The 23,613-nt window shown below is 57.5% G+C and overlaps 1 protein-coding gene across 1 annotated transcript in view; it reads right to left on the reverse strand.

The window, feature by feature from the left end:
- CFAP99 (cilia and flagella associated protein 99) overlaps positions 1-23,613 on the reverse strand; it is a 39,732-nt gene that overhangs the window by 4,188 nt on the left and 11,931 nt on the right. The window contains exons 3-12 of the mRNA XM_070372834.1: positions 20,232-20,376; positions 19,073-19,167; positions 16,848-16,960; positions 15,632-15,809; positions 14,402-14,482; positions 14,190-14,264; positions 13,321-13,392; positions 13,037-13,128; positions 12,071-12,275; positions 58-199 (exon numbers count right to left, since the gene is read on the reverse strand). Coding sequence (XP_070228935.1) covers positions 58-199; positions 12,071-12,275; positions 13,037-13,128; positions 13,321-13,392; positions 14,190-14,264; positions 14,402-14,482; positions 15,632-15,809; positions 16,848-16,960; positions 19,073-19,167; positions 20,232-20,376 — 1,198 coding nt within the window. The remainder of the gene's footprint in view (positions 1-57; positions 200-12,070; positions 12,276-13,036; positions 13,129-13,320; positions 13,393-14,189; positions 14,265-14,401; positions 14,483-15,631; positions 15,810-16,847; positions 16,961-19,072; positions 19,168-20,231; positions 20,377-23,613) is intronic.

The following is a 23,613-nucleotide window of genomic DNA, read 5'->3' on the forward strand; positions in this document are numbered from 1 at the left end:
GGGGGCGGGGTTAGCTTCTGGGAGGGCACGGCAACCCCCCATGCCCCGACCCCCTACCTATCCGCCGGCGGCCCTTCCGGAGCTCAGTCTGTGCCACCCTGACGTTCTTCTGTGTCTCCATCACCTGCTCCACCAGCTCCTTCATGGACTTTTCCTCCTGGAGGCGCCTCTCCGTGCACCGCTGCATCAGCTCAGCTGTCTGGACACAACCAGCCGCCATCAGAGCCGCCCGGTCTGGCCCCTGAGCTGCTGAGGTTGGCCCTGAATCACCCGGGAACCTGGGTTTAGGCTCGCCAGTGTCTCGGGGGTCGGGCCTGCGGGGAAGTCCCACCTCACGCCCCTCCTGGCCTCTGCAATGGGGGTGAGCCCAGAACCAGGCAGCCACGACCCCGGATCTGACAGGGTCGCCGAAGAGGGCGGCCAACAGAGCCCAGGGGAGACCGGGTCAGGGCCCCTGGTCTGCCCTGAAGCCCACCCACTGCTGACTCCGGCTGAGAGAGGAGGACCCTCCTTGCTTTGCAGCCACGTGGGGCCAGCTGTCCAGATTCTGCCCACGTCTGTGCACAGGCCAGGCCGGCCCCAGGGGAGCCCCAGGCACGACCTGACGGTCCTCCCACACCCCTCTTTCTCCTGGAGCCTCTGAAACGCACGGCCCTGACCACAGGGCGTGCTGCCGCCACTGAGAAGCACGTCACAGGCCTGCGTCCTGGCTCCCCTCTTCTGCTCTGCGCCAGGGGTTCCAGCCTCACCCACGTGTTCACTGGGATTGCAGTTGGCTTACTCTCGTGGCTGTTTCAGGGAACATATCACAACTCTTTGATCCATTCCACCATCAAGACACATTCAGGTTGTTTCCCGTTTGGCGCTATTGTGAACAATTCAGAATATTATTTTCAGTCTTCAAGATACTACAAAGTGGACTTCCCTGGTGATCCAGTGGTTAAGAATCTGCCTGACAATGCAAAGCTGAGCGCTGAAGAATTGATGCTTTTGAACTGTGGTGCTGGAGAAGACTCTTGAGAGTCCCTTGAACTGCACGGAGATCCAACCAGTCCATCCTAAAGGAAATCAGTCCTGAATGTTCACTGGAAGGACTGATGCTGAAGCTTAAACTCCAATACTTTGGCCGCCTGATGCAAAGAACTGACTCATTTGAAAAGACTCTGATGTTGGGAAAGATTGAAGGCAGGAGGAGAAGGGGACGAGAGGATGAGATGGTTAGATGGCATCACTGACTCAGTGGACATGAGTTTGGGTAAGCTCTGGGAGCTGGTGATGGACAGGAAGGCCTGGCATGCTGCAGTCCGTGGGGTCGCAGAGAGTCGGCACAACTGAGCGACTGAACTGGACTGACAGTACAGGGGACACAGGTTCGACCTCTGGTCTAGGAAGATGCCGTGTGCTGCGGGACAGCCAAGCCCATGTGCCGCAACTACTGTAGCCTGTGAGCTCCAGGGCCCAGGCTCGGCGAGAAGCAAAGCCGCTGCTCACCACAGCTAGAGAAAGCCTGTGCAGCAACGAACACACAGTGCAGCCACAAAACACATAGAAAATTATTTAAAGACTCTCCATTTAAAAAAGAAAAAAACGATGCCACAAAGGACAGAGTGGGATGTATACCTCCCGTCACTGCCCAGCGCCCGCCAGGGGCCCTGGACTGCCAACCCCAGAGGTCTTGGCCGCTGAGGGTTCATTTCAGACCACATGGCACGTGGAGGGTCCGCCTGTGGTGGTGGCGGGGACTCCAGGCACACTGGGCAGGAAGGAAGCCTTGGTGAAGCACTCTGCCAGCACATATAAACTGGCTCGTGGCCACCCCTCTCCATGCAAGTTTATCCCAGGTTCTAAGAAAAGGAACCAGGGTCCTTGGAGAGATGGCCACTTTACGGCTGAGGAGGAGAAGGTACGCGATGAGCCTGGAGCATTTTATGGCATTGTAAAGGAAGGGGGAGCCTCCCGGGTGGCTCAGCAGTAACAAACCCGCCTGCAGTACAGGAGACATGGGTTCAATCCCTGGGTCAGGAAGATCCCCTGGAGGAGAGCATGGCAACCCACTCCAGTGTTCTGGGATATCCCACCGACAGAGGAGCCTGGCAGGCCACAGTCCTTACCAACTAAGCAACAACTAAAATGATGTGCGTGCTAACTCGCTCAGTTGGTCTGACCCTGCAGCTCTATGGACTGTTTGTTTCAAAGAGTAAAAATGAACTTCCCTGGTGGCTCAGACGGAAAAGCATCTGCCTACAATGCGGGAGACGTGGGTTCAATCCCTGGGTCGGGAAGATCCCCTGGAGAAGGGAATGGCAACCCACTCCAGTATTCCTGGCTGGAGAATCCCACGGACAGAGGAGCCTGGTGGGCTACAGTCCATGGGTCACAAAGAGCTGGGACACAATTGAGCAACTTCACTTTCTTTGGAAACTTTGTCATAAGTTCGAGAAATGCTTTGGTGGAAATACAAGGTGAAAAAAAAAGCAGGCTCCCAGAACATGGAGGAGTCCTACCTCAGGTAAGCAGCCTCTTGGCAAAGAAAGATGCCTGGTCTCTGGGCACCGAGCTTGTCGGCAGCACAGAGAGGGCTGGGGGCCTCACCCCTGGCTCCCAGCTCCGTGTAAGCCTCCTGGAGCCCAGGAGGCCCGCAGCCATGGAGGAGGCCCAGTGAGGGAGGGAGGGAGGGAGGGAGTCCGGGATTGTAGTTCTGCCGCTGCCCCAACCAGCGGGGTGACCCGGGCAGAGCGCCCTGCCCCGCCCCCGAGTCTCTGCTGCTGACTGGAGTGGCGGTGTCGCTTCCCCAGCCGCTCCCCGGCCGCCATCAGCCGTGGCCTTAACGTCAGCCCAGCATCGCCGTTCGGAGAAGAGGGTGGAGTGCTCGAAGAAAGAGGGGAGGCCAGAAAGCCAAACGGGTGGGCGGGCAGAGGGGCTGCGGCCTGGCTGTCCGGGCCGGCCTGTGGGAGGAGGGCAGGGGTCACCAGGGTGCCCGGAGCCCCGGGGCCGGCTCTCAGCTCTGTCTGCTCGGACATAGCCCTTGGGCCCTTGGTCTGGCCCGGAGTCCACTCAGGGGCCAGCCTGGCCTCGCGCCTCCGTGGGCTTCCTCTGGGCTCTGCACGCCTCCCGCCTCTACAGCCAGCACCACCCTGCCCCAAGGAAGGGCCTTCAGCTGGAAATTCAAGGGAACAAGGACCCGCCCAACAGCACCAAATAGAAAAATGCCCCAAGGGCCGCCTAAGGGAACAATCCACCCAACGCTTCCGTGAATCGGGCTCTGGGAACGGGCGCCCGTGACAACCAGAGTGGGAAGGGTCCTTCACCCCGTGGTTTTGTGTACCGGTCTTCTGGATTAAGTTCACTGTGACAACAGATTTAAAAAGGTAATTATGTGAATTTCATCCATTTTTCCCCCCAATATAGTTACTTATTTCTATGGTTCATCAAATTATTTTTAAAAGGGGATAAAATTGGGAATTCCCTGGCTCTCCAGTGGTTAAAACTCTGCGCTTCCACTGCAGGGGGCACAGGTTCAATCCCTGGTCGAGGAACTAAGATCCCACAAGCTGAGCAGTGCAGCCAAAAAGAGAAGGGGGGAGATAAAATTTAGTGAAGACAGTATACTCATATTGTTTAACATTTTGAGACAGTGACAGAGCTACACTCAGGACTTTGCAATTGTGTCCTTTTCGGCCCCATTGCTAGAGTGCCTTAATACTGGTGACCAGGAAAAAATCAGAAAAGGCCCCTGGCCCCCAGCTATGGAAATCAACCCTGGGCTCTGTGAGGAGGCCCCGGGGCTCAGGAGAATAACTGAACATGTGTCTGAAGAAGAGGAAATTCAGATGGGCCCCAAACATCCTGCCCCTCAAAAGAAAGGACGTCCCGTGGCTCTAGATGGGCAGAGAGGACAGGGGAGGCTGGGTAGGGAGGGCAGGCTCTGCGGGCCGGGCCGTGGCTACGGAGCCTCCGGCGATACACAGTCCCATTAAGACCCAGTGGTTAAGACTCGGCACTTCTACTGCAGGGGCTTGGGTTCAATCCCTGGTCGAGGAACTATGATCCCATATTGTGCATGGTGCAGGAAAAATAAATAAATAAAGAACGCTCGATTTAAAAACTTAGGAAAAAAAACAACTAAAATAATAGTTAAAAACAAGACAAAGGCTGTAAAAGTCACCAGTCCCGCATGAACGGAAAAAATGCAGGAAAAAATGCAATTTTCTCTTCAAATGTTCCTGTGCAAGTTGCTCAGTCACGTCCGACTCTTTGCAACCCCATGGATTATACAATCCATGGGATTCTCCAGGCTGGAATACTAGAGTAGGCAGCCTTTCTCTTCTCCAGGGGATCGTCCCAACCCAAGGATCGGACCCAGGTCTCCCACATTGCAGGTGGATCCGTTACCAGCTGAGCCACGTCTAATCTGTTGGTTTGCTCGTAAAACACAGTTGTCATCTAAAACGCCTGTAGCTGGATGTCCCAGGAGGGGAGAGACGCCTCAGGACCCGCTCAGTGTGGGGCAGTCAGGGTCAGCTTCGCTCTGGGGGACACGGCTCGCGGCTCAGGATGCTGCCCTAGTTACGCGGACAGTCGGTGGGCGAGGTGCAGGGTGGCGGGAAGCCAGAGTATTCTGTGCCCGCTTCCCAAGAGCAGCCCGGCTCCTGGAACACGGAAGGAGCCCCGAGGAGGAGGAGTGAGGAGCCCCGAGGAGTTAGGAGCGAGCCTGCAGGGGTGGGGCTGCTTTCCTTCCAGGAGGAGCTGCTCCCCCCGGCACCTCAGATGGGTCGCCTGGATACAGTCTCGTCCCCAGCAAGGCTGCTCATCAGGCCGCAGCTTCTAGTCCAAGCCCCGGCGTCCAGCGCCCACCCCTCTGATGGGGTCTCTGCCCCTCCAGGTGGCTCCCCCAGGCTCCTCTCGGGGTCTCTGGTCAAGGCAAATGTGCGGCTGCTCAACTACAGCCCACTTTTGCCCTCTGCCCCCACCCCCCGCTTCCGGACGTTTCCGCGTGAGTCCCAGGGACTCTCAAACTCCAGGGAGACTGCACGGGACTCATCCCAGGAAGGCACGGATGGGTTAGCATTAAGAAATCCCTCATACAATTCACCACACGCACAGAGGTTGGGAGGAAAAGTGGATTCTCTCCACAGAGGCTGCAAAAGCCTTTATGAGAATCGGCACCTGGAACTTCCACATCTGGGAAGACGGCGGGGGGTGGGGGGGCACTTTTCCCTACTCCTCCTACTCGGCACAGCTAAAACCCCCGAATATAATCAAACATACAGGGCTTCCCTGGTGCTCCAACGGCTAAGGCTCCGTGATGCCAGTGCGGGGGGCGGGGGAACCCGGGTTCAATCCCTGTCAGGGAAGTAGATCGCACACGCCAGGCTCCGTGCTTCCAATGTGGGAGGGGCCCGGGTTTGATCCCTGTCAGGGAAGTAGATCGCACACGCCAGGCTCTGTGGTTCCAATGCTGGGGGGGGCCCGGGTTCCACCCCTGGTCAGGGAACTAGATCACACACGCCACAGCTAGGCCTTCCCTGGTGGCCCAGAGAGAAAGAATTCACCTGCTGACGTGGGCAACGGCATGAGCTGGATCCCTGGGTCGGGAAGCTCCCCTGGGGAAGGGAATGGCCACCCACCCCGGTATTCTTGCCTGGGAAATCGCGTGGACAGAGGAGCCTGGCGGGATATAGTTCCACGGAGTCACAGAAGAGTCAGCTGAGAATACTGCAACTAAGACCTGGCCCGGCCAGATGAATAAATATTAAAAAAAAATACGTAAGAAGACTGTGAGCAGTGGAGGGGAGGGGGCCGGCTGGCAAGGCCTGCGGGGCCGGAGGAATGGTGCGGTGCTGGGCCCCCGGTCTCCTTTGTACCTTGTGTGTTCCAGGCTGGGGGCTGAAGGCCCCCAGAATGCCACAGGCACAGATGAAAAGCATGACCAAAGCCGGCTCTCTCCAACGAGTGTCAGCTGCTCAGCTGTCTCTTTGTGACCCCATGGACTGAAGCCCACCAGGCTCCTCTGTCTATGAGATTTCCCAGGCAAGAATACTGGAGTGAGTTGTTATTCCCTTCTCCCAGGGATCTTCTCCACCCAGGGATTGAACCTGGGTCTCCCTCACTACAGGCAGATTCTTTACCAGCTGAGCCACCGGGGAAGCCAGGAGCCACCCAGAGAGACAGAAGACAGTGCAACACGACCTGTGACATCACAGACAAAACCTGGGCAAAGGCTGAGTGGGCGTGGACTTCCTCAAGCCATGGGAGATGGAGCACATGAATCTGAGCAGGGGCCTGCCCCAGGGGTCCAGTGTGCCAGAGGAGAGCTGGCAGCAAGCTCAGCAACCTGGCATCCACCCCCACCTGTGGGAACAAGGGTCCCTTCACCCCCACCCACCAGGGTGGCATCAGAGGAAGCTGAGTGCCAAGTGAGGGCTTTCCCCTCACGCTTGCCACATGACAGCGAGGGCCACGTGGGGGCAATGATGAGGTGCCCTGCCACTCCCGGTCAGGCAGCTGTCGGTGGAGGACTAGCGGAGCCCTTGCCCTCACGAGTAGCCCCTCTCGGGGGTCAGCAGAGGCACGTGGGGAAAGTGGGCTGATAAGCCTGCCTGGCAGTAACGTCGTGGTGCCTCCCTTCCCCTGCCAGAGCAGCGTCAGAGAGGGGCAGCTCAGACAGAAGGCTTAAATGCAACCCAGAAGCTTGGAACATAATACCCAGAATGTCCGGGTTTCAACCGGTTATCACACCACAAGCCAGGATGGTGTCCAACAGAATGAAGACGCAATCAGTAGACGCCAGCACTGAGGTCACAGAGCTGTTAGATCTGACCGTGGTTTTTAAAGAAGCCATCATTAAAATGCTTCAACAAGGCATTATGAAAGACATGATCTCAACAAATTTAAGATAAATAGCACAGAGCATGTTCAACAACCACGATGGAATCAACCAGAAATCAATAATGAAAAAGAACAAATGCTTGGAAACTAAACAACATACTCCTAAATAATCCATGGGGCAAAGAGGTATTTTCAAGTGAAGTGAAAAAGGACACTGAACTGAATGAAAATGAAATACAACATACCAAAATTTGTGGACACAGCCAAAGCAACAAATAAACGGAGACGTACAACACCGAGCACTTAAAACAGAAAAGCAGCGGAGTCTCGCGTCGGTAATCCAACTCCGATCCCAAGAACCTGGGAAGAGAACAGAATAAACGCAAAGCAAGCAGAAGGAAGGAAATAATAAAGAGCAGAAGTCAACAACATTGAAAACAGTAGAGAAAAATAAATGAAACAAGAAGCTAGTTCTTTGAAAAGATCAATGGAATTGACAAATCTCTAGCAATCCTTACAGAAAAAATGAAAAAACATAAAATCATCAATATCAAGAGTGGAATGCTTTAGACCCTACAGACATTAAAAAGGACAGTAACAGAATCTTAAAAACAACTCTTACGTTCATAAATTTGGCAACTCAGTGAAATGGACAATTTCTCAAAAAACAGAAACTGGTACAACTTACCCAAAACGAAACAGATCATCTGAATCACTCTCTAACTTGTAAGAGAGTTGAATTTGTGATTTAGAAACGTCCAAAAAAGAAAACCTCAAACCCAGATGATTTCACTGGAGAATCCGACCATGTGTTGAAAGAATGAATATCAATTTGACACAATCTTTCCTAGAAAATGAGAGGAGAAAATACTTCCAAATTCATTTTATGAAGTTAGAATTACCCTGATAACCAAAATCAGACAAATGACATTACAAAGAAGAAAACTATAGATTAACACTTCTTATGAAACCACATCTAAGAACAACTCTAAGAAAATCAAAATAGTACCAAATAGAATTCAACATACATAAAAAAGAATTATACAAACACCACAATCAAGTGGGGTGTATTCTTAGAATGCAAAGCTGGTTCAACATTTGAAAATCCGTCGATGGAATCCACCATATTAACAGGCTAAAGATGATCAGACGACTGTATCCACTGATCCAGAGAACCATCGGGCAAAATTTCCTGATCAAAAACTTTCAGAAAACCAGGAACTGAAGGGAATTTAGTCGACTTGATAAAGTGCACATCTACGAAAAACCCGACATCTAACATTATACTGAACAGTGAAAGACTGATTTCCCCCAAGATGGTGAACCAGCCAGTGCAACAGGCAAGAGGAGGAAATGAACGGGATGCAGATGGGAAAGGAAGGGATAGAAGACGACAGCCGCGTCACAGAGAGAAGCTCAGGGAACCTATGACAAACGGTCTTGTTTGTCCGAGAAAACTAGTCAGGGAGTTTGGCGAGGCCACAGGACGCAGGAATGACACGCAAGGCCAGCTGTGTTTTGCAGACGGGCATTCACTGCGTGGACACCAAAACTGAACTTAATACTGCCATCCACAACCACTGGAAAATCACGGAGAGACACTTAGGTGCAGTCTCACACACGTCTACAGGACTTACACACAGAAACCCAACAACCAGATGAAAGAAACGAAAGACTGAAGCAAGTGGAGACATCCTGCATCCAGGGACGGGAAGACGACACTGGACGGCATCTGCTGGATTCGGCTCTGACACCATGTGCGAGAACAAGCTTCAAGCGGATACAGACCCAGGTTTAAAAATGAAGCCACACAGACGCTAGAAGAGACTGTGGCTGAATCCTTCCGTACCAGGTGCACGGGAAACCCTCCTCACTATTCCAAATCCAGATACAACGAAGGAGAAGACTCGTAAGTTTGATGACACGAAAACACGCGTGCACGGCCAGAACACAGCATTCAGGTGAAGCCGAATGAGAAACCGGGACACGATACCTGTAAGAAGACATTATGATTAAAGGCTTACTTCGTTAACAGGCAAGTGAAAGTCGCTCAGACGTGTCCAACTCTTTGCGACCCCACAGATATACAGTCCATGGAATTCTCCAGGCCAGAATACTGGAGTGGGTAGCCGTTCCCTTCTCCAAGGGATCTTCCCAACCCAGGGATCAAACCCAGGTCTCCCACATTGCAGGCGGATTCTTTACCAGCTGAGCCACCAGGGAAGCTCAAGAATATTGGAGTGGGTAGCCTATCTCCAGGGAATCTTCCCAACCCAGGAACTGAACCGGGGTCTCTTGCATTGAGGCGGATTCTTTACCAGCTCAGCTACATAAAGTCAACGAAATGAAACTTAAAAGCTCACAGAAAATGAACATGGTCAACTAATCTTTGACCAAGGCACCAAGAAAATTCAGTGGGGAAAGGACAGTCTCTTTTGTAAATATTGTTGAAAGAGCCAGATTTATGCCAACAGTGAGACTGAACCTCTGCCTTAACCACACACAAGAATCAACTCAGAATGGATCAAAGGCTTAAATGTAAGGCCTGAAGCCATAAATGGGCTTCCCCGGCGGCTCAGACGGTAAAGACTCTGCCTGCAATGCAGGAGACCGGGTTCGATCCCTGGGTCAGGAAGATCCCTGGAGGAGGGTATGGCAACCCACTCCAGTATTCCTGCCTGGAGAATATCATGGACAGAGAAGCCTGGGGGTGCATATCCATGTGGTTGCAGAGTCAGACACAACTGAGCAACTTTCAGCTTCACTTTTTGGGCTTCCCAGATGGCACCAGTGGTAAAAAATCCACCTGCCAATGCAGGAGGCTTTAAGAGACGTGGGTTTAGTCCCTGGGTCAGGAAGATCCCCTGGAGAAGGAAATGGCAACTCCCTCCAGTGTTCTTGCCTGGAAAATTCCATGGACAGAGGATCCTGATGGACCACAGTCTATGGGATCGCAAAAAGTCAGACATGACTGAGCATTCACACACATGGAATGGGAGACAATACTTGCAAATCATACATTCAATACGACTAGACATCTCTTCAAGAAAATTAGAGATACCAAGGTACATTTCCTGCAAAGATGGGCACAATAAAGGACAGAAATGGTGTGCACCTAACAGAAGCAGAAGATATTAAGAAGAGGTGGCAAGAATACGCAGAAGAACTGTACAGAAAAGATCTTAATGACCCAGATAACCATGGTGGTGTTATCACCTAGAGCCAGACATCCTGAAGTCCAAAGTCAAGTGGGCTTAGGAAACATCACTACAAACAAAGCTACTGGAGGTGATGGAACACCAGCTAAGCTATTTCAAATCCTAAAAGATGATGCTGTGAAAGTGCTGCGCTCAAAATGCCAGCAAATTTGCAAAATTCAGCAGTGGCCATAGGACTGAAAAAGGTCAGTTTTCATTTCTATCCCAAAGAAGGGTTATGCCAAAGAATGTTCAAACTACTGCACAATTGCACTCATCTCACACGGTAGCAAAGTGATGCTCAAAATTCTCCAGGCTAGGCTTCAAGAGTATGTGAACTGAGAACTTCCAGATGTTCAAGCTGGATTTAGAAAAGGCAGAGGAACCAGAGATCAAATTGCCAACATCCGCTGGATCATAGAAAAAGCAAGAGAATTCCAGAAAAATATCTACTTCTGCTTCATTGATTATGCCAAAGCCTTTGATTGTGTAGATTACAACAAACTGTGGGAAATCTTGAAGACATGGGAATACCAGACGACCTGACCTGCCTCCTGAGAAATCTGTATGCAGGTCAAGAAGCAACAGTTAGAACTGGACATGGAACAACAGACATTTTAAAATTGGGAAAGGAGTACATGAAGGCTGTATACGGTCACCCTGCTTATTTAACTTATATGCAGAGCATATTATGCAAAATGCTGGGCTGGATGAAGCACAAGCTGGAATCAAGATTGCCAGGAGAAATATCAATCACCTCAGATATGCAGATGACACCACCCTTATGGCAGAAAGCGAAGAGGAACTAAAGAACCTCTTGATGAAAATGCAAGAGGAGAGTGAAAAAGTTGGCTTAAAACTCAACATTCAGAAAACGAAGATCATGGCATCCAGTCTCATCACTTCATGGCAAACAGATGGAGAAACAATGGAAACAGTGACAGATTTCATTTTCTTGGGCTCCAAAATCACTGCAGATGCAGCCATGAAATTAAAAGATGTTTGCTCCTTGGAAGAAAAGCTATGACAAACCTAGATAGCATATTAAAAAGCAGAGACATTACTTTGTCGACAAAGGTCCGTCTAATAAAAGCTATGGTTTTTTCAATAATCATGTATGGATGTGAAAGTTGGACCATAGAGAAAGCTGATTGCTGAAGAATTGATGATTTTGAACTGTGGTGTTGGAGAAGACTCAAGAGTCCCTTGGACTGCAAGGAGATCCAACCAGTCCATCCTAAAGGAGATCAGTCCTGAATATTCACTGGAAGCTCCAATCTTTTGGCCACCTGATGCGAAGAACTGACTCATTGGAAAAGACCCCGATGCTGGGAAAGATGGAAGGCAGGCGGAGAAGGGGACGACAGAGGATGAGATGGATGGATGGCATCACCGATCCGATGGACACGAGCTGGAGCAGATTCTGGGAGACAGTGAAGCACAGTGAAGCCTGCGTGCTGCCGTCCGAGGGTCACAAAGAGTTGCACGCGACTGTGGAACTGAACAACGTGAAGAACAACACAAGCGTGTCTCGCAGGCGGAGGGACACGTGAGCCTGAGGCGCAGCCGCGACTCAGACCCTAGGGGCACATCCAGCGGGCGTGGGTTCCTGTGCGTCCCTGGCCCTGCAGGTTCCCGCCTCGTCCAGGCTCCCGCCAGGCCCTCGGGACGGGACACCGGCAGGGCACCCCCAGCCAGGCCGTGTCTCCCGCAATGTCCAGAGCATCCTCACTGGAAACGTGGGTGACCCATATACCCTTTTGTGTCTTGTGCAAACACGTTTGCCTCCCTGAAGTTTCCCTCAGTCCTCCAGTCTCCCCTCACATGTAGGTGCGGGGACCAACCGACCCTGCTAGTAGGGGCGGGGGGCAGCCTGGACCCGAAGTGGTGGCCAGTTGGCCCACTGAGGCCCCTCCACCACCGCCCCCCGCCCCGGCCCGGGCCACGCGGGGCCAGTGGACCCGGCCCGGCTCTGTGGGTTTAGGAGGAAACGGCCGGGTCAACAACCGCAGGAGCAGCCCCGGCCGACCCCCACCCCCGGTCACCTCCTCCTTCTTCAGCTCCGCCATCCGCCTCTTCTCCCGCGCCACCTGCTGCCGTGCCAGCACCGCCTCCTCGTGGCTCAGCTTCCCCCGCAGCCGGCGGACCTCGCCCGCAGCCAGCTGCTCCTCCCGGTCCTTCGCCTGCATCCGCCTCTGCCACTCGAGGAACTCGGAGAAGTCCCCGGCCCCGTCCACAAGCCGGTCCACCCTGGGGAGACAGGGCAGCGGGCTCCCGTGAGCCCCGCCTGAAGCCCAAGGTCCACGGGGTGGGGTGGGGGGGCGTGGCCTTCACGGGCATGGCCGCTCTACACCGGACACCTGGCCCCACACCGCCCGCCGACGACCCCCACCCACCAGCCCTGGTCCAGTGTGTGCACCCACCCTCCAGCCGCGTCTCCCGCTTCGTCCCTTCAGCCGCTCGTCCATCCGCTCACCTGTGTCCGTCCGTCCTCCACCCCGCCCCCCCGCGCCCACCCATCTGTCTATCCGCCACCCCTCTGTCCCTCTGTCCCTCTTCTTATCCAGCCGGTCAGACACCCAAGCTCCCCCCACAGCCCAGCTCTCCAGCTGAGAGCAGGGCCTGAAGCCGGGGCGCTCTAGGGGAGGGGGCACCGGAGAGGGCTCCCGGGAGGAGGCGGCCCCTCAGGGAGCTGTGCGCTGGCCGGGTTTCCCTGAGCCTCCACCGGGAGGAGGCGGCCCCTCAGGGAGGTGTGCGCTGGCCGGGTTTCCCTGAGCCTCCACCGGGAGGAGGCGGCCCCTCAGGGAGCTGTGCGCTGGCCGGGTTTCCCTGAGCCTCCACCTCCTCGTCTGTCCATCTCCTCCCCGAGTGGAGACGAGCTTCCTGAGCTGTGGCCATGACTCTAACGCTGGCCTTCTCGAGTCCCTGCGGCTGTTCGGGTGGGACTGTGTCCCCCGCACCCCCCCACCCCCAGACCCTGCAAGGGGTGCCCAAGGCCCTCCCATCCCCACCTCTGCAGCTCCTTCTCCACCTGCCGCTGGTACAAGGCCCCTTCACGCAGGATGGCGGCCGTATTGAGCTTGACCGGGGCGTTGTCATTAGGCTGCGGGAGAGGGTTGGGGCAGGATGTGACGGGGGTGGGGGGCGGCCTCGGAGCAGCCAGCACCCCCCTGCCCCTCTGCCCTCCACACCCGCCCCCTGCCCTGCACTCCCCTCGGCCGAAAGGGCCGGGATGTCCTCAGTGGGACAGGCCCGGAGGCGGACGCGTTGGGAGAACCCCAGGATTCCCGCTCACCGTGTAGAAGGTCAGTTTCTGGGCCTTGAGGATACGAGGCGGGAGCCGGAGCCGAGGCTTCTTCTTGGAGTCCTGCGGGAGTCCAGGCCTGGCACCTGTACCCACGGGTGCCCCCAAATGCACCCCGGGGAGGCCTGGCCCACTCCCCTCTGCCCAGCTCGCCCCATGTGGGGTCCCTGGGCAGGGCCCTGCAGCCGCCCCGGCGGGTAGGGAGGGTTTGGGACCCGGGACCGCAGTTCCCAGTCAGGGCGCTGCAGCCTGCGGGCTCAGGGGCCCTCTCCCTGCTGCCCTGGCGCTGCCCCAGGACGGGCCCAGCTGCTCCCTGCCCAGCCTTCTGCTCTGCTGACCCCATCAGGGTTGGCACGGCGGTCCACGGGACAGCAGCTGGTGAGAGGCAGCCCCCACACAAGCACTCAGCCGTGACACAGGGCACGCTGCTCCCGGGCGGGGTGCCCTCTCCCTGGCCTGCCCCCACTGCCCGGGGGAGGCTCACCTCTGGCCCATCCGCTGTCCAAGCGGGTCCACGGTGGCGGGGGTGTGGGGTGGGGGGACAGGTCAGCCTCTCCCAGGGGGAACGCCGCTCAGTGTCCACCCAGCGCGGGGCCTCCCGGCCCAGCTCCCTGACTTTCTTTATTGACAAACGCATCTTGGAGTTTTTTTCTTACAGAAATGTTAAATGCTCAGTGTGGGAAGACCTGGAAACAGCCGGAGAGGGCCAGGCTGCCCCTGCTGGCCTGGACGGTGTGCGGCCTGCTGTCTCGGCCCCACCCCCCGCCGTGGGCCGGGGCCCCGCACCCCACCCTCCCCGCTGTGGCACAGGGAGGGGCCTGTCTGTGCAGCCCTGCCCAGGACATGAGGGGCGGCGTCACCTGCAGCTGGGGCTCCCCGCGGCTCCTGGGCACCGCGCACCGCAGCTCCTCGAAGTTGGCCTGCAGCAGCAGCTCCTGCACAGGGACAGACGGCTGCAGCCCCGCCAGCCGCCACGCGGTCCCCCGGCCACAGATGCACAGGCCGGCTCGCCACCCCTCCCCTCCCCGCCCGCCGGCACCCCCACGGGGGTCTCCGTTTGCAGCCCACCGACCTCGGCCTTCCAGCGGTTGTATCTCTTGGTCATCTCCAGGAGCCGCTGCTCCTTGGGCGCCTGGTAGGTGCTCCTGGGGACCTGGTGGTGGTGGGGGCAGTGGAAGGGAGACCCGAGGTGCCAAGCCGCACTATGAAAACTAATAAGACTAATAAAAGCCATAAAGACTAATTGATGTCAGTAAGGAAAGGATCTGGGTCAACGAAAAGGAAATTGAGACAGCTGACAGGGGCCAGGGGGTCCATGGAAGGCCTCTCAGGGAAGAGACTGTAAGGAGACCAGACCGGTGGTGGGAGTGGACTGGGAGCCTGAGACCGTCCAGCGCCATCCCTTTACCCTTCACGTATTCCTTAGTTCTGCTGGGGGATGCGATTGGTTCTGGGAAGCTGAGTCCATCACAGGCACTCAGGGTAGAGCCCAAGACCGGTCGGAACACTGCGCTCCCAGTCACGGTCATCAGGTCAAGGGCAGACACGCAACCCCAGTTGGTCTAATCACACTGCCACAGAATTCTTGGCCCTAGGCGTCTCCGCTCACGCCCTGGACAGTGAGTTGTGGGCATGAAGCCTGGATGTTTGGCTACCATGAGGGAAGTCAGCCCAAAGATCAAGCTGACCCTCAGAGGGAACTAGGGGGAAGACAGTCACACAGCAGCAGCTCCAGCACCCTGATCAAACCATGCCTGAAGCCCATCCTAATTCAGCCGTGAGAGTCAACTAGTCCTCTATTGTCTAAGCCAGACTGAGCTCTTTTACCTGGTAATAAGAAGCATCTTGACTGAGAGACGTCAACAACGCAGGGGAGCGGGAGGCAGCAAAATAGGGTCTAGGCAGATGGGATAGACAGGCAGAGACCCCGAGGTGGGGAAAGCCTACACGCACGCACAGACACACACACACGCGCGCGCGTACACTGTGGGGAGGGAGAGGTGCATAGCAACAGGGTTAAAGAGGGCTCTGAGCGCCAAGTAAGACAGGCCTGCACCCTGCGGCCACCAGCTTCACTCCACGCCTACTCACCAGACCTCACTCCCTGGGCGCCCACTCCCCTGGGCGGGCTCTGGGTCAGCCAGGCTTCCCTCTCTGGGTGAGATGGGGTGGTGGGGGCATCGAATGCACCTGGTCTGGCCCATGCACCCTCAGCCCTGGAAGAACCCAGCTCCGCCCCAGCCCACACAGCCCATGCTCCCTGCCTGCACAGGCCGGGTCCACGGAGACCTGCTCCACTTACAGGTCTGGTCTTGGCCACCTGGGGGACCGGCTCAGGCACGGGGATGGCACGGGGTCTGGGGGTGGTCAGGCTGAGCTCCTTGGGCTCTGTGACCTTGGCCTTGCTCTTTGGAGGAGAGAGCTGGCTGGTCAGCTCCCCCTGCAGCTGGTCGATCAGCTCCTGGATTTCCGGCTGCCACCTCAAAAGCAAAGTGGGAGCAGCTTGGGATGGGCTGCCTGTGCAGGTCACTGAGGGGACAGCCCCTCAGCACGGGGGAGGGGGCTGTGAGCAGGCAGCAAGCTGGCGAGGCAAAAGCAAGCTTCCTGGAGCTGCACCACCGTGACGGGCGCAGAGGAGGCCGTGGGAGGGGGTGAGGAGGAGGGAGTCTCAAGGTGGGGGTGCCCCGGACCAGGGGTTCTGGAAGGGCCCTGCTGGGCTGCCCCCGAGGTTTGGGCTCCTCCCCTCCATGCCTCCTCATGCCAGTGGGCACCACCGGCCATTGCCCACGTAGCCAGTGGGTAATGCCTCCTGAGGAGACTGCTTGGTGTGACTCTTTCCTGCCCCAGCCTGAGGTCCAAGGTCACCAGGAGGAGGAAGGGCGTGTCTGAGGGTCAGCAGGGCTGGGGTCTCGGCGGGGCGGGGCCGGTAAGGAAGGGGGCTGCTCACAGAGTGGGCGGGGAAGGCTGCACACGGGGTGCTGGGCGGGGCTGCAGGGTCTGCAGGCCTGGGCGGCTGGGAGCAGCCCCCCGGGAAGCAGTGAGTCCAGCCACTGGAGTGAGGCCCTCCCCCTCGTGAAGGGCCGGCTCTGGGGGCACCCCGCTGCTCAGGGCCGGGCCTCCTCCCCCGCATGGTGGGGGGCCTCCTGTACCCGGCTGGCACCCGAGGGCTCTGCCACTGCCAGAACCACCTGTCGGCCCGTCCCCAGGAAGACAAGGTGGCTCCCCCGACCCTGGCAAAGAGGGCCGGCTGCAGGGGGTGCAGCTGCACACTGGCCCTGGCAGGCCCACTGGAGGTCCTTCTGCCCGTGGGTCCTGGCCTGCACCAGCCCAGCCGGCATTGGCCTGAGCCTGTTGAGGGAGGTTGCGGAAGGCGGTGGGGACAGCTTTGGGGTGACGGGCCCAGGAGTGGCGCTCCGGGGGCAGCTGGGGAAGAGATGCAGGCCTCTCCTCTGCCCCGGTCACGAGCTGGCTGCCCTCGAGGATGCCCAGCGCCCAGGTGAGACCCAGTCGCTGCCCACCTCATCAGGGGGTCGATCCAGTTCTCCTTCACGTGGGAGGTCTCGTAGACGAGGCTCCACTCGTCCTTGATCCACGAGCCGAGGTTCAAGGGGTTGAAGAGGAACCTGAGGAACTGAGGAAGGAGGGAGCGGCGGGGGCCAGACCCACTAGGTGAGAGTGAGGACCCGGGGGGCCCCCAGCGGGGAGTCAGTGCTGGGGGGGCAGCTGTGGCTGGCGCACCCCCAGGAGACCTCAGCAGGCCGCAGGCAGGGGTCCAGCCCCCCTGGCCTGCCCCCTCCTGTGGGCCCCGGGGAGCTGCCCATCGTTCACCTGGGCCCCTGTGTTCGCCAGCGGGGCCCCTGTCAGCTGTGGGCCCCCGGGCTTCAAGCCCTGCACCCCCTGGGTCTGTACGGACACCCCCACCCACTCCTCCTCACCAGCTCTGGTTGGGTGGGGGCTGGGAAGGCCCTCAGCCCTGATGCCGGAGGGGGTGGCGGTGGGCAGGGGGCAGGGGCAGGGCCTCTGGTTGCCTGCTGCTGCCTCCTCTGGGGCCCACCACCCCCTCAGGCATGTCCGCCCCTCTTCTTTCTGCTCAGGCCTCCATGCCCTTCCCCAGGGAGCAGCTGCCAGGGGTCCTTCTAGAGCCTTCCACAGCTTCCCACTCAGCAGCCTGGCCCCTGCTCCCCCACGCCCCAACCCCTCGGGGCCTCTGTCTACCCCCTGGGCACCACGGAGGCTGTCTCAGCTCCTCGCCTACCCCCTACCGGTGTTAGCTCCATCTTCTAATTCCTGTTCCCACTTTCTGATGAAGGAGGCAGTCAAGTCCCTATGGTTGGGGCATGGGGTCTCTGCAATTCCTCCTCCCAGACCACTGCTCCTGGGGCCCACCACTCCACCCCCGGGCCCCCTCCTCTTCTCAGCACAGGGGGTCTGTTGACCCCCATCTAGGGACACACCACTCCCCGTCCGCCCGTGGAGGGGGGCTCTCTGAAAGGAAGCCGCATTGGAGAGGGCGTGGTAGCCGTGGGCACCCGCCGGGAGGCCGAGGCTGGTGCAGGGTCTGCTCCGCAGCTTCGGACCCGGGGCAGGCTGACTCACTCGTGGGCCTTTTGCTCAACAATCATAAGAATTTCAAGACTCTGACAGCGGAGTGTGAACCAAGTGCTGGCACTCCAGCTGGGAAGCTGGCCCCGGGGCGAGGGGGGGTTGTCTCTGAATAGCGCTCAGAAAATGCTGTCACGAAATGAAGCCCTCGCTTACGCTGACTCTGCAAACATCCACGCACTGTGAATTGCTTACGTTTAACACGGAGAGGAAAATGAGTGGCTAAACGTGCTGCCTTGGTCACCTGCCAGTGGGCGGGTGCAGATCTCTGGGGCGGTGGTCCCGGGAGTGTCCCGGCTCCTGGCTCCCCTCCCCCTGGCCCCACGCCTCTCCTTTCAGGGCTGCCCCTGCAGCGCCTGCGGCTTCCCTCCAGAGGGGCCCCAAAGCACTCCTGGGGCCTCGGCTGTCCCTCTCTTCTCCCGGGAGTCATTATCCTGGCCTGGGGGCTGCCCCCCCACCACCAAGCCAAGTAGGGAGGAAACAGCCAGCAGTTGAAAGCCTGGCCCAAGAGCCAGCTCTGCCGCTCAGCTGCTGTGTGATGTCGAGTTAGTTACCGAACCTCTCTGTGCCTCAGTTTCCTCAACTGTGGGCTGAGTGCTTGTAGGAGTGACCTCACCCAGTCCCTGTGAGGGTGGACCAAGAGCTGCTCGCAGAGGAAGCCAGGCCCATAGCAAATGCCCGTGGCAGTGGCCGGCAGAGGGCAGCGGACCTCAGGCCCATTCACGGTCCTGCTGGCCCTGAGGCCCCAGGCATCCTGAGCTTTCTACCCGAGTGAACAGGTGTCCACAGAAACGGCCTGGGGCGGGTGCAGGGGGTGGGCTCCTGCAGGCGCCCTCTCGGAGGCTGCCACCCCTCAGGACCTGCTCTGGACTGCGCCCACTCCCGTCCCCCCAAGGCCGCACAGCCCCTGCTGCAGGGAGGAGAGGCTGCCTGGAGCTCGGAAGGTTCCAGAGGCCCAGACTATGAACAGGCAAGGACGCCTTGTCTCGACTAACAGCTCACATCCAGCAGTGACCACACGCCGGACCGTGAAGAGCAGAAACCAGCTTCCCCAGGCCTGAAAAGGGCGCATTTGCAGCAAGGAGGGGTGGGGCCTGGGGTCTGAGAACAGAGCTTGGGGCTGGGGGCGGCAGGGGCTCACCTGGCACACCTTGTGGACGGGCTGGGACCGCACGACATCCCGGAAGAGCTGAAAGCCGAGCTCCTCCAGCTGGAACGTGGCCAAGTAGCAGATCACTGCGGGGAGACAGGGCATGGGCCTGGGGAGCAGGATGCTGGGGCCCTGCCCGGGCGTTCGATCCCGGGAGAGGCACCCGGGGCTAAGGGCCCGACGGCAGCAGCGAACAGAGCCAAGGGCGCCCGCCTCCCTCGGGCCCCCGTGAAAATGACAGCCTGACGCAACAGCACAGGCGATGGGGGCGGCGGGGCGGGGCCCGGGGGGCCGGGTTCCAGGGCTTCAAGCACTCCCAGGTTGTAGTAGCTCGTTGGATACATTTCCAGAAATCCCAAAACTTCTGGGGTAAAAGTAAAACCATCTTGCATTTCAGTTTGTGAATTCTGAGATTGGAAGCCGCTGGACTAGGGGGCGGGGGGCCAGCAGCCCAGCCCTGGCCCCGGCATCGTGCCCCCCACCACTTCTACCTCTGTGCTCCCTGCAGTCCCGACCCCTCCCTCCCAGGCAGGGCCATCGAGGCCCAGGGGCGGGACCACCTTCCCCGACTCAGACACCGGCCACTTTGCCCCCGATGTCACCACACCCATGAAGGCAGCACTGCACAGCACGTGGGGTCTTAGTTCCCTGGCCAGGGATCGAACCCACGGCCCCTTCACTGGCAGCCCGAAGTCTTAACCACTGCACGGCCAGGGAAGTCCCCAAACGCCTCCTTCTACTGAACCCCCTCTGGGAGCGTCCAGAGTACAGCCAGGACACCGGCTCTGCACGTGGTCCTCAGGCCGTGGGGCCAGGAGCTCAGCTGATGATGAAGACCAGTCCTGTTACCCAGACTGGCCTCCAGAGCCACCTCTCCCAGCCAGGCCAGCCCTCCGAGGCCTGCGGAGGCCTGCGTCCTGGGGCCTGGTGGTCAGCATGCCTGGAGTCTGTCTCCACGTCAGTGAAGGAGGGAAACACAGTCCCCTGGCCACCTGCGCTCTGGCAGCCGGGAGGGTCCAGGGAGGGAAGGGAGGCTGAGGACCTCGGAGGCCTGCTGGGGGAGGGTCTCAGTTGCTACTGAGGGTCTGCGGGGCTCTGGCCCGCAGGGACCCATGGGCTCCCCCGACCGCGGCTGGCCACGGGCACCTACCCTCAAAGAGGCTGTAGTCGGCCCGCAGGCAGAGCCGGCCGTCCCGCACGTAGAAGGCGTCCACCACGATGGTCAGCAGCTTGTGGTACTCCAGGCACCCGGACAGGATCTCCATGATGAACGCCTGCTTCTGGGGGCTCAGCGTCTGGAGGAGAAACAGCCGGGGGAGGGGGCAGCCGCCTTCAGATACGGGGGCCCCAGTGCCCTACAGTGGGGAGCACCCTGGCCAACCCTCTGGCCCGCAGGTCCTCCCCCAGGAGTTGCTCCCAGGGCGGAGACCGTGAGGGGAGCAGAGATGGAAATAAACACGGAAAACGACCCCAAAGGAAAAGCCCTGTGTGATCCTGCTTGTGTGAGGAGTCAGATTCCCAGGACGGGAAGTAGAAAGGTGTGTGGGGGGTGATGGCGGGGGATGGAGAGAGGGTGGAAGCTGTTATTTGACGCAGAGTTGCCATTTGCGAAGGTGAGACGGTTCTGGAGACAGACTGTGGTGATATTCACATGCGAACGTACTTAATGCCACTGAACTGTATTGCATCATACACCTAAGAATGGCTAAGATGGTGGATTTTATGTCACGTGTATTTCACCACAGTAAAAAAAGAGCAAGCTCCTATGAAGTTTTTCAAATGAATGATTTTAAAAATTACACCCCCGCAAAAAAAAATCAAACAAACACAAAAACCAAGCAAGGAAAATCTCTGGCAGAGGGAATTAGTGTCAGCGGAGACTGACTCTTCTCCATTTACTCTGAAACATGTTGGGTTTTGTAACCTGTGCGTGTCATGGTTTATGTATTCAAAAAACTAAGCTTCGACAATAAGAAAAAAAGAATATCTACTGTAGCCAGTGGGCTTCCCAGGTGGAGTGGTGGTGAAGAACACATCTGCAAATGCAGGAGGCGTAAGAGACGCCAGTTCATTCCCTGGGGCGGGAAGATCCCCTGCAGGAGGGAACGGCAACCCACTCCCATATTCTTGCCTGGAGAATACCAGGGACAGAGGAGCCTGGTGGCCTGCAGCCCATGGGGTCGCAAAAGAATCAGACACGACTGAAGCGACTTAGCACTCATTGTTGCCAACCCAGCAGTGAGCATGGCTCGTGGGGATGGGGCTGGGGCGTCTTTCCTGAAAGCAGTTTGGAAATGTTTCAAGGGTCTTGTATTTCCCACACACTTTAGTCCAGGAACCACACTTCTGGGACGCTAAGGAAACCAAAAGGCAGGAAATATCCACATACGAGATGCTCAGGGCAACGGCATGTGCAGTGGCAAAAATGTTAACAGCCTGAATGTCAACGCAGGGAGTCAGATATAAGCTCTCCATGCTGTGGGTGAGTGGGACGCAGCCACTACCATGATGCTCCCGGAAGGCTTACAGTGAGACGGCAAAATACTCAAGGCCATGTAAAACTGAACACGTACACTAGGACCCAACAGATGTGCAGTTCAGTTCAGTTCAGTAGCTTGATGTTCAGCTCAGTTCAGTTCAGTCGCTCGGTCGTGTCCGACTCTTTGCGACTGACCCCACGGACTGCAGCACACCAGGCCTCCCTGTCCATCACCAATTCCCAGAGCTTGCTCAAACTCATGTCCATCGAGTCGGTGATGCCATCCAACTGTCTCATCCTCTGTCGTCCCCTTTCCCTCCCGCCTTCAATCTTTCCCAGCATCAGGGTCTTGTCTAGTGAGTCAGTTCTTCGCATCAGGTGGCCAAAGTATTGGAGCTTCAGCTTCAGCATCAGTCCTTCCAATGAACAGTCAGGACTGATTTCCTTTAGGATGGACTGGTTGGATCACCTTGCTGTTCAAGGGGCTCTCAAGAAATGTAAAACACATCAAAATAATAAATTCTTGTTAGCAACATCACTCCCCTCCACTTCCCCACTTTTGGACAATATTTTATCTAAAAAAAAGGAAAAACACTTCTTGGGCGGCGCTGGGCTGCTTTGCCTACTTGCGGCAAGCGGAGCTACTCTTCACTGTGGTGAAGACGTTTTGTCGTGGCGGCTTCTGTTGCTGCAGATCACAGGCTCTGGAGCACCCGGGCTTCAGGAGTTGTGGCTCGTGGGCTCTAGAGCACAGGCTTAGCTGTCCCTTGGCATATGGGATTTTCCTGGACCAGGGATCAAACCCGTGTCACCTGCGTTAGCAGGCAGACTCTTATTCACTGTGCCACCAGGGACGTCCTGAATTTTTATTGTCAATGAGATTTTCATACGTTTACTGGACATTTACTTGTATTTCTCTTCTGTGAATTATCAATTTACATTCTTGGCTAACTTTTTCTATTGGGATATTATCTTTCCCAATCATTTATAGGAGCTCTTCGTAGATTGAGGGAATCAACATGGCCATTAGCGTGACAGCTATTTGCTATAACCTTGTAATTTGCCTTTTAACTTTGTGCAAACGTTTTTTGTGTTTTTTTGACATAGGATCATACAACTTTTGCTTTGTTTTGAGGTCAAATCTGCCTTTTCCTCTGTGATTTCCTCCCTTGTTTTTATGCTAAGAGAACACCAGAGTAATGAGCCCATCCGAGGGGTCCGAGATGAAGTTGGACTTCCGGGAGCCCCAGCCCCCACGCGTGTGAGTGGGGTGTCTGTTCTTACTCCCTCTCGGCCTCCGCACCCCGGGGGCTGGAGGCCTGAGAGCCGCCCTCTCCAGCCGCCTGGGGTCCAGGGGTCCTGGGTGGAGTCAGGCTCGGCAGGCAGCAGTGATGGGCGGCAGGGGCGCTCCAACACTGACTCTGCCACCCCTCCGGCGCCTAGAGCCCCCAGCTGATGGGGCAACAGCACCCTCCCCCGACCTCCGACCTCCGACCTCCGCCCTCCGCTCACAGGCTCCTCCGCGACTTCTCCGTTATCTGCACTCGCCTCTGGGTGACCTTACACACTGTCAAGGCTGACGCAAGCAGATTTTGCCTCTGGGTCGGAGGGCCCACTCCCGTCTCAGAAACCACTACGCCCTGTTTCCCGTGACGCTGTTCCCAGCGTCCCATCCACAGGGTCCCAGCCACTCTGCCGCACCTCCTTCGGCCACTCCTCAGCGGCCACCCAGCAAGTCTTTGTAAAGGAAAGGCGGATCGAGCCTGTGCTTGCTGGAACTCTCTAGGAAGAGTCCTTCCGCGGCCCGCCTCCGTGAGTCCCCGCCCACCGGGCTGCACTCCGGGCGCGAGCGACCCTCCGATCAGAGGGACGTCTCCTCAAGGCCGGCTGTCCCCTCCGCCTGCAGGGCTCTGCCCTGCACGCTTGCTCCCCATGCCCATCAGGCCTTGGCTCAGATGCCACCCGACCCGGGAGGCACCTCAGTCACCGGCCCCCCCCCCGGGTCACCCGTGGCCCCTCACCTGGCGGGATCGCGCACACCGTGCTTACTGCC

Source organism: Bos mutus, chromosome 6 (genome assembly GCF_027580195.1).
Source record: "Bos mutus isolate GX-2022 chromosome 6, NWIPB_WYAK_1.1, whole genome shotgun sequence".
Taxonomy (NCBI): domain Eukaryota; kingdom Metazoa; phylum Chordata; class Mammalia; order Artiodactyla; family Bovidae; genus Bos; species Bos mutus.